This window comes from Arvicola amphibius, chromosome 3 (assembly GCF_903992535.2).
Source record: "Arvicola amphibius chromosome 3, mArvAmp1.2, whole genome shotgun sequence".
Classification (NCBI taxonomy): domain Eukaryota; kingdom Metazoa; phylum Chordata; class Mammalia; order Rodentia; family Cricetidae; genus Arvicola; species Arvicola amphibius.
Genome location: NC_052049.1, coordinates 35,664,518 through 35,678,536, shown reverse-complemented (window position 1 = coordinate 35,678,536; position 14,019 = coordinate 35,664,518). Strand labels below are relative to the sequence as shown.

The 14,019-nt window shown below is 41.5% G+C and overlaps 1 protein-coding gene across 2 annotated transcripts in view; it reads left to right on the top strand.

Annotated features, from left to right (window-relative positions):
* Dhx29 (DExH-box helicase 29) overlaps positions 1-14,019 on the top strand; it is a 49,051-nt gene that overhangs the window by 17,446 nt on the left and 17,586 nt on the right. For both annotated transcript variants that reach the window (XM_038321316.2, XM_038321317.1), the window contains exons 7-12: positions 857-983; positions 2,971-3,129; positions 5,573-5,738; positions 6,163-6,286; positions 8,318-8,938; positions 9,727-9,870. In XM_038321316.2, the coding sequence (XP_038177244.1) occupies positions 857-983; positions 2,971-3,129; positions 5,573-5,738; positions 6,163-6,286; positions 8,318-8,938; positions 9,727-9,870 (1,341 nt within the window). The remainder of the gene's footprint in view (positions 1-856; positions 984-2,970; positions 3,130-5,572; positions 5,739-6,162; positions 6,287-8,317; positions 8,939-9,726; positions 9,871-14,019) is intronic.

Below are 14,019 nucleotides of genomic sequence, written 5' to 3'. Positions count from 1 at the left end.
AATATCAACCAAAGCGTAAGTCAGTAAATAAAGAATGTGTATACAGAATCGAAAGACATTCCTGGCACACAGGATATCTTTGATGGATCTTTAGGACATTATGCTAGTAAGCTAAGCCAATCACAAAAATCAGATGCTTATATGAGGTTCCTAGAACAGTCAGAACCATAAAGTTGGAGAGTAGAACACTGTTTTCCAGGGGCTGATGGAGAAAGGAATGGGGCGATTACAGCTTACTGAATATAGTGTTATCAGCATACAAAGTTAGCCGTCTTGTGGTTGAGGTGGCTGCCAATGACATGAGTGTTTTACAGCACTGAAGAGAAAATAAATGGGAAGATGCATAAGTAGAGAGATGGTGGTATCGGTGTCTTATGGAGGAAAGTGCAAAGAATTAGTGTGAATGGGGTGGATTTGACGTGGTAGCTAGGCCCCCTTCTGCTACTCTTCCTTGGTGTGTCTGCACACAGAATGGCCCCAGCGATTGGTAGTTGTGCTTACTGAGTTGTGTTTTCCTGTGGTGATAAGCACTATATATCACAGCAACACCCTCGTGTGCCTCATCTCTGCCACAAGCTCTGTGCTTATCATCTGCTGCCGCTCATTACCCAAGGAGAAAGGTCGTCGTTGGGGTTGAACTTTCTGCTCTCTAGCTTTTGCTACAGAGTCACAACCTTGTGTTTTCTGAGTTTTCCTCCACCCTCTTAGGTCTCTTACATTTGTCTTGTTTTTCTCTGAGAAATTCTAGAAAGTGATTTGCTAGTCTAAACTTCGTAGGTTCTGACACAAAGCAGTGGTCACAGATAAACTGTTCTTAGACTTTTTTATTTTCTCTTCATTATTTTACTTGGAAAAGAATCAAAGGTACTTGAACCTTTCAGCCAAACTTCTGGACGCAAAGGAGCAAGCAGCATCCTTTAAACTAGAAAAAAACAAGCACGGCCAGAAAGAGGCTCAAGAGAAAATACGAAAGTTACAAAGAGGTGAGCACTTTCGAATTTTTACTTGTAGAAATGTAATTGTATGTCTGTACTTTGCTAACTGTTTAGACTTAAGATTGGCTAACTTTGCCTATAACAAGCCAAATGATAAATACTGTTGAGTTTGTGATGGGCCTTACAGCCTGTTACAATCTCCCAAGTGTTACAGCATAAAGGAGCAGCATCCAGTTAAAAATGAGCAACTGTGTTGTAACCAAACTTTATTTGTGGACAGTAATCTATATACTTCATATAATTTTCAAGACACCAAATACTATTTTTTGTGTATGCCTGGTATATTCATGTGTGTGCTAATGCACTTGCCCCCGTGTGCACATGTGGAAGCCAAGCGCCAATAACAGGCATCATCCTCTACTGCTTCCCGCCTTATTTTGCTGTCCGTCCGTCCGTCCGTCCGTCCGTCCTTCCTTCCTTCCTTCCTTCCTTCCTTCCTTCCTTCCTTCCTTCCTTCCTTCCTTCCTTCCGTGTGTGTGTTTTAGACAGAGTCTCTCTTTGTAGCTTCAACTGTCCTGGAACTCTATGTAGACCTGATCAGTCTGGCTTCAGACTTAGAAAAATCTGCCTGCCTCTGCCTCCCAAATACTGGGATTAAAGGCATGCGCCACCACTGCCTGGATCCAGCCTTATTTTGGGGGACATGATCTCTTACTAGAGCTGGCATTCTGTTTTCTCTAAACTGACTAGCAGCAAGCCCCTGGGATCGCCTGTCTCCCTGCACTGCTCTCAAGCTCTAGGGTTGCACATGTACACTGTTACAGCTGGCTTTTGTGTGGGCACTGGGAATCCGAGCTCAGATCCCTTCATCCACTGAGCTGTCCCCCAACCCCTCTTTTATTTTTATAATCATTGTAAAATGTAAACACTATGCTAGCTCACAGAGCATACAGAAATAGACAGTGGGATGGATTTTGCTATAGGTCATAGTCTGCTGATCCTAGGGGTGTGTGTATATATTATAAAATGCTAGGCCGGGCAGTGGTGGCGCACGCCTTTAATCCCAGCACTTGGGAGGCAGAGGCAGGCGGATCTCTGAGTTCGAGGCTAGCCTGGTCTACAAGAGCTAGATCCAGGATAGGCTCTAGAAACTATAGGGAAACCCTGTCTCGAAAAACCAAAAAAAAAAAAAAAAAAAACAACAAAAATGCTATTTCCATTCAAGAAATGTAAATGTGATCTTATATGTACTTTTTTCTAATGAAGGTAGTAATTTTTTAATCTATTGTACTTACTAATTCTTTTTAGTATACATTATGGAATATTGACCCAGCACCATTCTGTTGACAGAGGTTTCTGTCCCATCCGGTCATCCAGTCCCAAAGAAACACACAGAGGTCTACATTAATTAAAACTGGTTGGTCTAGTAGCTCAGGCTTCTTATGAACTCTTATAACTTACATAGCCCATAACTCTTGTCTGTGTTAGCCACATGGCTTGGTACCTCTTTCCTCGAGGCAGTCACACCTTGCATCCTCTGCAGCTGTGTCATGACTGCAGACCGAAACTTTCCTCTTACCATAATTCTCGTCACCCCATCTATACTTCCTGCCTGGCTGCTGGCCAATCAGTGTTTATTAAACAAGTACAAGAAACACATCTTTACGGGGTAAAACCATTGTCCCACAGCAATAGAAATTAATAAATTGCACTTAACTTCTAGCATAGATTCCAAGTAGGAATTAAGTACTTTTTTTTTTTTTTTTTTTTTTTTTTTTTTTTGGTTTTTCAAGGCAGGGTTTCTCTGTACCTTTGGAGCCTGTCCTGGAACTAGTTCTTGTAGACCAGGCTGGCCTTGAGCTCACAGAGATCCACATGCCTCTGCCTCCCGAGTGCTGGGATTAAAAGCATGCGCCACCACTGCCCGGCAAGTAACTAGTTTAAAAGGAAAAGAAGACATGATGTTTTAAAACTATATTTGCAAAATACAAAGCATAAAAAGCAAATTTATGAAACTAAACTTTTTTATTGGTAGAAATGGAAACTTTAGAAGACCATCCAATATTCAACCCAGCCATAAAGATTTCACATCAACAAAATGAAAGAAAAAAACCTCCTCCAGCCACAGAAGGTGAAGGTGCTCTAAACTTGAATTTATTTGAAAAATCTGCAGCTGCCACTGAAGAAGAGAAAGGTAAAACTTAGGGGAACATGACTGTTACATTGCATTTGGCATACTACTTAAACTGACAGTAAAATTACACTTTCATAGATGTTTTATAAAAGTAATAACAATTATAACCATGTGTAACATTTTGTCATTGCAAAGACACTGGCTAAGACCCATCTCTCTCTAGTTCATCCTCCAAATTTGACGGCTAGATTTTAATTGTCAACTTGACACTGCCTAGAATCGTGTGTGTGTTGTATGCGGGTTTGTACACAAGAGTGCCAAGGAGGACACAAGAGGATATTGGATGCCCTAGAACTGTACTTACAAACAGTTGCGAGCTGCTCCACATGGGTGCTGGGAACCAAACTCACGGTCTCTGCAAAAGCGGTATATGTCCTTAGCCATAGTGAGTTATCTTTCCAGTCCCTGAAAAAGCAGTCCTTATCAGATTGGTCTTTGGGCATGTCTGTGAGGGACTGTCTTCATTGATAATTGATGTAGAAGGACCCAGTCTACTGTGAGGGGCACCATTCTCTGGCAGGTGGTCATAGGCTATGTAAGAATGCTAGTTAAGTGTGAACCAGAAGGTGATCCAGTGAGCATTCCCCAAAGTTGTCTTAAGTCAGTGTTTTATAACAAGAGAAAGCGAACTAGGGCATGGTTTTTCTGGAAAATGTGAATGTGAGTTTATGTAAATGCAAGTTCTTACGTTAAACCTTTTAATTTGTTGCTTCTGTTTTTTTAATCTTGGGAATCAAACCCAGGGTCTTGCACATGCTATCAAGTGCTATGTAGTGGAGCTGTGTCCCCTGCTCCTCCAGGGAAAAACCTTCAGTGGCATCAGGGACGAGCCCACGGCCTTCCATGGCATTCGAGCGCTTTCGCATCTGAGTCACTTGTATCTTTCCACTCTGTTTCCAGTGCTCTAGCCGCTTCATTCCTTACTTTGTTTTCGACAGCTCCATTCCTTTGCTCAGCTTGCTAGCCCTAGAGCCTAGGCACAAATCAGACAATACTGTTTCTTTCTCACTAAGTCCTCCATGACCCTAAGAGGTGAGTGATCATACACATCTGTGCATTGCTGCACACACGGGTCATATTCTCTGCACATTCATCAGATTATAGCACAGATCACTTCTATATTGAATGATAGACTTTTTAAAATTATTTACTTATTTAGTAATATGTATTGAATCATTGTTATGCAATGAAAAGAAGTTATATGAGAAAAATAACCCAATCTCTTTCCTTTTATTTGTGCAACATAAGTATGGAATGTGAGCACGGATAAATTGTATATTTTTAAATCATGATTTGTGCTTTCGGAGAATACAGGGTTTTAATAATAGACAGAGTAGGGCTGGAGAGATGCCTCAGCAGCTAAGAGCACATACTATTCTTGCAGAGCTAAGTTCATTTCCCAGCACCCACTTTTGGTTGCTGTAACTCTGACATCCTCTTCCGGACGTCCGTACTCATGTGGACAGACCCACACAGACACACACACACAGATGTAAGTTAAAGTATAACAGTAGAGCAGAAGGGTATGATTGGAACTGGAGCCACCCTGCTGGTAATATTAGCCTTGAGGGTGATCTGATAGTCTGACAGATAATCAGGTGTTAGCTTGGTGGCAAAGAATAAAGAAGAGAGATAGTGAGTTAAAAATCTTAAGGAAAAGTGTGTTTAGAGTGTCACTATTTGACAGATTTTCTGTGGTGGAGATGTACTATATTTGTGTTATTTGATATGGTTGTTAATAGCAAAACATGAATATTGAGCACCTAGGATATGACTAGTGTACCTAAGAATTTGAAATGGTAATTGATTTCTAACCACAAGGCTGGTAGCTACTTGGGCAGGAATACTTTGAACATTTAAAGAATTGCCTGAGGGCCAGTGTAATCACAGCATTTGGGAAAGCAGCATACAATAGAGAAGGAGTACTTAATTTTAGATGTGCCAGGAGGCCACTGGAGGCGGTGTTGGCGGCAAGGCCTTGATAAGTAGAGAAATGGTCTGTGACATTGTTTTCAGTAAGTACACGGAGAGTATTTTACCCATTGTTCAGTAAATGTGAACATGCCTAAGGTCCTCGAGGTCAGCCAGGTGTGATGGTGCACACCGCAAATCCCAACACTGCTTGGGAAGAAGACAAAGAGGATCAGGAATTCAAGATCATCCTTGGCTACAAAGCAAGTTTCAGGTCTTCCTGGGCCATGTGAGACCCTGTCTCAAAACCACCACCAGCACCAACAACAACAGCAAAAGATTTGGGATGTTCTGTGGTTCAATCCATGAAGAGGATTGCATCACCGAGAGAAGAACAACTTTTCTCTGTTCCTCCATCACCTGTTCTCTTCAGAAATACTGTTCCCAAAAGGGAGAACACATTGATCACTCCACAGAGAATTTATATTGCTGTTACCATTTTTAAAGAACAAGTCTTTGCCTTCCATTTAAGGTAAAAAGAAAGAACCTCATGATGTAAGAAATTTTGACTACACTGCTCGAAGCTGGACTGGAAAATCTCCCAAACAGTTTCTAATCGATTGGGTCAGGAAGAATCTTCCCAAGAGTCCAAATCCTTCCTTTGAGAAAGTTCCAGTAGGTAGATACTGGAAATGTAGGTATGTTTTTCTGGTTAACTGAATGAACTTTTAGAAACTGTGAAATGAAAATCTTTTTGTTTCTTGTAAATTATGTAAACATTTAGAAATGTCAGGCTTGGTGGTTCATGCTTGTAATCCCAGCGCTTAGAAGGCTGAGGCAGGAGTTCCAGGCTGGCCTGGGCTGCAGACTGACTTCAAATCTAGTCTGGCCCATAGAATAAGACCTTATCTCAAAAACAAAACACAAATCAAGTAAGCATTTAAGAAACTCTTAATTCCTTATTTCCTATTCATTTTGCTTATGTCATTATCTAATGCAGTGCCTTCCATGGAAATACATAACTGTTATAAGTTTAAACTTGATGTTAATGAATTTCTGACTTTTTGATCTGACCTCATCAATTTTTTAAAGGTTTTATTGTTATTTTTTACTTTGTTTCAGGGTAAGAGTTGTCAAGTCTGAAGATGATGTTCTGGTCGTATGCCCTACAATCTTAACGGAGGATGGCATGCAAGCTCAGCACCTGGGAGCTACATTAGCCCTTTACCGTTTGGTGAAAGGGCAGGTGGGTCCCTTTAGGTCTTGATGCTTTAGAAATCATGAAATGATGGCCATGCAAGTTGAGCATCCCTGATTCAAAACTCCACAGTCTAAAAGACTCTAAAACCCAAATCCTTTTCAGCATGGACATGATGTGACACTAGAAAATTCTGCACCAAGAAACTTTCTTTTGTGAATGAAATTATTAGAAGTATGGCATAAAATTACTTTCAGACTCTCTGGAAGGCATATATAAAACAAACAGAATTTGTGTTTAGACAGGTCTAGCCCAAGTCTACTCCATGGCGTATGTACCAGTAAGTCTAAAATCCAAAACTTATAGTTCCAAGTTTTGGGGATAAGAAATGCCCGTTCTACAATAAAATTATTACCTTAAAACTCAGTTTTTCAACTTAAAAATGCAGGGAAGTGGTTCCATTTTCAACTTTAGGTTATATTAACTATGTGCTTAGAGAAAAGTTAAGTGCTACGGAAGGAAGACGTTCTCTGAGCGAACACAGTGCTCGTCTCAAAAGTTAGAGTGCCAGCATTTCCTTTTCATAAAGAAGTGTTTCTCTGTCTTTGTGGGAAGTGCCTTATTGAGTGTTCTAGTGCTGTAAAGAGACACCACGACCATGACAACTCTTAGAAAAGAAAGCATCTGGGGAGATGGAAAAGTTTGGTGGTTAAGAGCACAGGCTGCTGTTCCAGAGCTGGTTCAGTTCCCAGCACCCACATGACAACTCACAACTATCTATAACTACAGATAAGGGATCTGACACCCTTACACAGATAAAACACCATGCACATCAAATAATAAAAAATAATTTAAAAAAATCATTCAGTTAGGGTCTTGCTTACAGTTTCAGTGGGTTAGTCCATGATCATAATGGCAGGAAACATACAGACATTGCGTTGGAGCAGTAGCTAAGAGCTTTCAATTCTGATATGCAGGCAGAGAAAGACACACACACAGACTGGTGTGAGCTTTTGAAACCTCAAGTCCACTCCCAGTAACATGCTTCCTCTAATAGGGTCACACCTCTTCCAGCAAAGCCACACCTCCTAATCCTTCCAAATAATCCCCACTAACTGGGGACCAATCATTCAAACATGAGCCTGTGGGGCTATTCTCATTTAAACAACCACAGGAAATTAGCCCCTAACTAGCCCCCTTGGAGTCTTTTCCAAGTTGTGCCAAAGTTTATATCTTCTTTCTTGCATTTTGCAAAGTAAAGTATCATGGGCTATATATGCTTAATAGAAATGACTATTGATATCACAGAGATAGTTGGAGGTTCTTTGATGGCAGAGAAGTAGAATAACTGAAGGTTCCATTTGTGGTCATCCGTTCAAATATGCTTTATTTATTTTTATTTTTGTCTATGTGAGGATGTCAGATTCCCTAGAACTGGAGTTATAGACAGTTGTGAGCTACCATGTGGGCTCTGGGAATTGAACTTGGGTCCTCTCAAAAAGTAGCCAGTACTTTTAACTACCGAGCCATCTCTCCGACCCTGGTGTTGTCCTTTGAAAATACTTTGCCTTATAACACTATACTACTGCCAGATCCCATGGGGAGCTTTGTGTTCAAAATGCTCTGTGCTTCACCCACATATTATATAGTACACTGCAGGAATATTTAGTGAACATTCATTCTGTAGTTTACCGGGCTTTAAAAGTCAGCATTTTCCAGGCACTCTGCAGAGACAGAAAGCAGAGCTCTTAACTCACTCCCACATAGACACAACCATTAGGTCAAGAAACACAACTTGGGGGCCGAAGAGATGGCTCACTGGTTAAGAGAGCCCTGGTTCCACATGGCAGCTCACAACTGTCTATACCCTCACACTGATATACGTGTGCATAAAATAAGTAAATCTTTAAAACAAAAAAGAGACATGACTTGATAGCCTATGCAGGTGTCTCTTATGTTAATGACTTTAACGTTTACGGGTAACGTTACATGTTAAGATGCAGTTGACTAGCCTGAGTTCTCACTGAATTCTGATACCTGATCAGCCAAGTAAAGCATCGCTGTTGTCTCCCTTTCTAGTCTGTTCATCAGTTACTCCCTCCTACTTACCGAGATGTTTGGCTGGAGTGGAGTGATGAAGAAAAGAAAAAGGAAGAATTAAATAAAATGGAAACCAATAAACCACGTGATCTCTTTATTGCCAAACTTTTGAGTAAGTTGAAGCAGCAGCAGCAGAAGCAGCAACAGCAGCAGCAGCAGCATCTGGAACATAAAAAAGAGAGCTCTGAAGACCCCGAGGAATCTTGGGAAAACTTAGTTTCTGATGAGGATCTTTCTGCGCTGTCCTTGGAGTCAGCAAATGCAGATGACTTGGAACCTGTCAGGAACCTCTTCAGGAAGCTACAAAGCACACCCAAGTATCAGAGACTTCTGAAGGAAAGGCAGCAGCTGCCTGTGTTCAAACACCGGGACTCAATTGTGGAAACTCTGAAGAGGCACCGGGTTGTGGTCGTGGCAGGTGAAACAGGGAGTGGCAAAAGCACTCAGGTCCCACATTTCCTATTGGAGGACTTGCTTCTAAATGAGTGTGGAGCAAGGAAATGTAACATAGTCTGTACCCAGCCCCGAAGAATCTCAGCAGTGAGTTTAGCCACCAGGGTGTGTGATGAACTGGGCTGTGAGAATGGACCTGGAGGAAAGGTAAGGCTTGTTCTTTCCTCTCCACCTCTGCCAGTGCTGATCTGATGCTGCTTTGCTCTTGGGAACCTGTACAAAATCCTAGTTCTTGTCACTGAATACTCAAATATGTTACCATTCAAATATGTTATTCAAAGAGTAGGCACAATCAGATCTGTCTTAAGTACATCATAAATCTTTCCTGTGGATGTGTCCCTGAGTGGTTCCCTTCTTTTCAGTGAACAGAGGAAGAAAGGAATGTAGATACAGAATGCTAAATTATTCAGAGAAGGAGAGAGCAAATGATGGGGCTGGAGTGATGTCTCTGAAGGTAGAGGCGGCAGTGCACAGGCTGCTGACCTGAGGGAGTCCGGATCTGTTAGGATGGCAGAGGAAGACCAGCACTTGTCCCCCTGTCTCCATGTGCACACCATCGTTCACACGAGCCTACACTCATGCACACTAAGTAGAACTTAAAATTTTAAATTATCAAGACAAATCTTACAGCTTCAACTGAAAATTATAGAAATACATGTTTTTGGCTTTTTGAGGCAAGATTTCATACTATAGCCCAAGGCAGCTTGGAACTCACTGTGTAACCCAGGCTGACCTTACACTCACAGTGGTACTCCTGCCTCAGCCCCCCTGAATGCTAGGATTACAGGGATGAGCCACCGTGTCCAGCTAGAAGTAGACTCTTGGTAGTAAGTTGCATAAGCGAATCTGCCTAACTGTTGCATGGAGTACCGAGATGAGCACGGGGGCTGCACTCTCTGCAGTAATCTCACAGCCGCTCTGTGTTCTCCCCGCAGAATTCTCTGTGTGGCTATCAGATCCGGATGGAATCTCGCGCTAGCGAGTCTACCAGGCTACTGTACTGTACAACAGGAGTTTTGCTAAGGAAACTTCAGGAAGATGGTCTTCTGACTGATGTGTCTCATGTCATTGTAGATGAGGTGAGTAGGTTTTATAATTGTGTCCAGATAAACTCTAAACATGTTTATATTAAAAAAGATGTTGGTGGCACTAACATTTTCTTTGTGCTTACTACATATCAGACACTGTCCATCCAGTGATTTAGTTTCATCCAGCAGATGCCTTGTATAGTAAGTGCTACGTCCTATTCGCTGCATGCCTGGCGGGGCTCAGAGGCTCTCACAGACACATGTTTGTCTGCTCTCTCCAGCAGTGCAGTGGGGTAGATATTTTTACTTTTCAGTTGAAGAAATGGAGGTACCCAGATGTTCAGTTGTGTAGCTCGTGTCTTAGACAGTTCCCTCTCAGCCGCCTCATTGACCTGTTTCAGGATTGCTTCCAACTCTTTCACAGAAGACAAGAAATTATCAGTGTGCATTTCATTTTTTCTCTCTAAATATTCTTCTCGAGTCAGATTTGAGGGCACACTTGAATTATGTCCAAAGTTTTATGTGATGACTGTTTCAGATGTCTGCCAGCCTACTCAAGAAAACTAATTTGTTAGTATTTTTTTTCAAGGACAGATATATGGCAACTCCCTTTTCAAAAAGTATTATTAAATTTTTCTAGCAAGACAAGATGGCTGACACCTCTGTATCTGAGCACTTGATTGGCTGAGACAAGAGGATTGCCTCAAGTTCCTAGCCAGTATGGAACAGTGGGAGACTCTCTTTAACATGGAAAAAGAAAAAGAAAGAAAGAGCAAACCTTGATATTGGTTTTTATGAGTGTCTGTTGATTTACTAAAGTATGCAGAAGTAACATTTTGTCATGCTTTGGGAGTTTTGAGACAGGGTCTTGCTGTGTGCCCAGGCTGCCCTCCCACATCAGTCTTCCCGGCTTAGCCTTCCGGGCGCTGAGATGAGGCATGTGGCAGCTCACTCTCACTCACTGGCGTGTCATTAGTAGGCTACAGGTAGACTACTTTAGAGCTCACGCTCCTCTTCTGGGCTAGGAAATATTTAAAAAATAAAAATTGCAATCTCACATTTCAGGAAAACAAATTTCACCATTTAATTCATGCTTTTATGGGTGTGCATTCCATATGTCTGTTTAGTTTGTGAGTCTTTCAGATCACTAGTGTACAAAATATGGATTTTGTTTGTTTGGTTTTTTGGTTTTGCTTTGTTTTTTGAAACAGGGTTTCTCTGTGTAACAGCCCTAGCTGTCCTGGAACTAGCTCTTGTAGGCCAGGCTGGCCTTGAACTCACAGAGACCCACCTGCCTCTGCCTCCCGAGTGCTGGGATTAAAGGCGTGTGCCACCACTACCCAGCCAAAATCTTGATTTTTAAATCGCCTTATAGTACTATATAATTTGGATGTCTTCTATTTTATTTAACCATTTTCTTATTAGACAAATTTTAGGTAAAGATGGTTTTTCAATCTAATTAATATTCTGATAATAAATAAATAGGAATTAATTTATCTTTGAGGGATTTCTTTTCTTTGTGGGGTAGGTAGGAAATTGCACTGTGGTTGATAAGACATTAGAAAGAAGCTGGGTAGCTGTTGGCTCACCCTATGGAAGAGTTATCCATGGGATGCAGAGGAGGATATAGACACAGTTTTCCAGAGAATACAGAGGTCATAATTGTTGCTTTGCAAGCCCATACCTAACTATCATCAAGGGTCAATATGAACCAAAGTGCTATTCTTATGTATTATTGAGAACTTTTATTTATATCATATCATAAGTTCTCTTGTAACTTAGTTAGCAGAAAATTCCTTTAAAGACAAACCAGCCTGCAGAAGCTGTATTCTTTGCCAGTTTGACATGACTAACTGAATCAATCAAGAGTGTCCCAGTAAAAGAATCTTGGGAGGCGGAGTGGGATGGGGGGGCCGCTGGAGCGATGGCTCAGCAGTTGAGAGCTATTGCTGCACTTGCAGAGGATCTGTGTTTGATTTCCAGCACCTCCATGGCCTCTGTGGGCAACTATGCCCACATGGACATACCCCAACGCAGATGCATACTTAAAAGTAAAATCTGGGACTGGAGAGATGCCTCTGAGGTTAGGAGCACTTGCTGCTCCTCCAGAGGACTCAGGTTCGGTTCTTAGCACCCACATGCATGGCAGTCACATCTAAAACCCATGTTCCAAGGGATTTGGCACCCTCTTATGGCCACTGCAGGCACTGGGCACACATTTGGTGCACATCCATAACATCCATATATGTTCAAACAAAACCCTCATAAAATAAAAATAAATCTTTAAAAAGTAAAAAAAAATCTTTTAAAAAATTCTTTAAGTCCCAATGAAATTGAGCAGCACTTAAGAATTTAAGAGATTTGGGGACAGTTTGTTACTTTACTCAGAACTCTTTCAGGACAGTACCTCTTTGGCTATGTTATTAGGAATTGTATGCTGTGCTGTGTTTACAGTTGGAGTGGCATCTAAGTAACGTTCATTGCTGGTTGTACCCATAGCTCCAGTTTCTGACCCCCAGTAAGAGGTGTGCTTGATACTATACATTTTTATTGGCTCTAGTGTAAGTTATCTTGTTGGTTCCTTTACAGTTGGTTGCAATTCATTTTCATCTTTCTGATGAAAGTTTCTAAATCACTGTAGTCCACTGGCTCTCTTTTCCTGACCTTCAGACATAACTCTCCAAGTGCCTTCTAGACACTTTCCAGTCTTGGGAACTTCAGGTTCAGGGTTTCTAGAACTCAGAACGTCCTTGCCCCACTCCTCTCTCCTGACCAGTGAGGGAGCCCTGCCGTTACTAGTCAGCCACCAAAGGAGAATCACTGAGCATTTTTTGCTCATGTCCTCTTTAAATTCAGCCACCAAATTAGGAATAACTACAGCAGCATCTCATGCATTAAACTGGCTATTCTCATTCTCTGCCCTGTAGCCTGAGTCCAGAGTAGCTTTTTTCTGTGACTCAGAGTCTATACAGGCTGGCCTTGAGCTCACAGTGTTCTTGCCTCGGCTTCGAGGGCCCTAGTATTAAGGATATGTGCCATCATGAACAGCAAGCTCCAGGTACCTGTGTCTCTTGTTTTTTGAATTATAGATAATACTTAGATCACATGATTCTGCTTTAAGATGATTTAGTCAGGGGGGAGTGGGAGGTGGGGAGGAGATGGAAATTTTTAATAAATAAGTAACTGAAAGGTTGAAAAAAATAGATGATTTAGTCACCAGACAGAGATTCCTTAATGGTGCTTTATAAGGTTTCCATGGCTATCACTTGATACCTCTCTAGCTTTATTTCTTGTGTATTTCTCATCGCAAGGCCCAAGTCTAGTATTTTAGTTCCTAAACTATATTGTAAGTCCTCTCTCTCTCTCTCTCTCTCTCTCTCTTCCCCACCCCCCCCCCCCGTAAATGTGTATGGATGTTTTGGATGCAGACATGTCTGTTTACCATGTATATGCCTGTTGCCTGCAGAGGCCAGAAGAGGGCATCAGATGCCCTGGAACTAGAGTTCCATATGTGTGTTCAAGAGCAAGAGTAGTCAATGCTCTTGACCACTGAGCTATCGCTCATTCCCTTTGGTTGTTTAGTTGGAGTACTAAGAATTGAACTCAGGGCTTCATACATCCATTGTGACTTGGTACATGGGTCTGTCCCTTGACCTACCTCCTTTCCTTCCCTTTCCTGTCCTGTTTTTCTCCTGTGCGAGCACCCAAACTCATCCATTGGTTTTTAGCATCACTGGCAAGTTCTCTTATGGTGTATACAACACCTTCTGTCTTGATTAGTTTTTATCTCTTAGCATATGCCACAACACAAGGTATTTTCTATTTGTTGGGCTTTGTTCTGCAGGCCTTCCATTGTCTCATTTGCTTGCTATACAACTCCATAAATTTTTTATTATTTTTATGAATGAATAAGTAGAACCAGAGATATTTATGTAACTTTCCCAAAATCATACTGTAAGTGGTCATGCCAAAAGATGAACCCAAGGAATTGATCCCCAGGCTTGAATGCTTAAGCATTATTATCTGTCTTCCAAGCAGATTGTGAAAATTACTTATTGTCTTAATGTACTTTCTCTTTACATGCTTCTGTAATCTGTTACAAATTAGGACAGAAATGTGTAAGGTTACAGAAAGTTCGAGCACAGACATACATGTAGCAAATACTTGTATTCGGGCAGCATACATCATCTATGCCCTGCA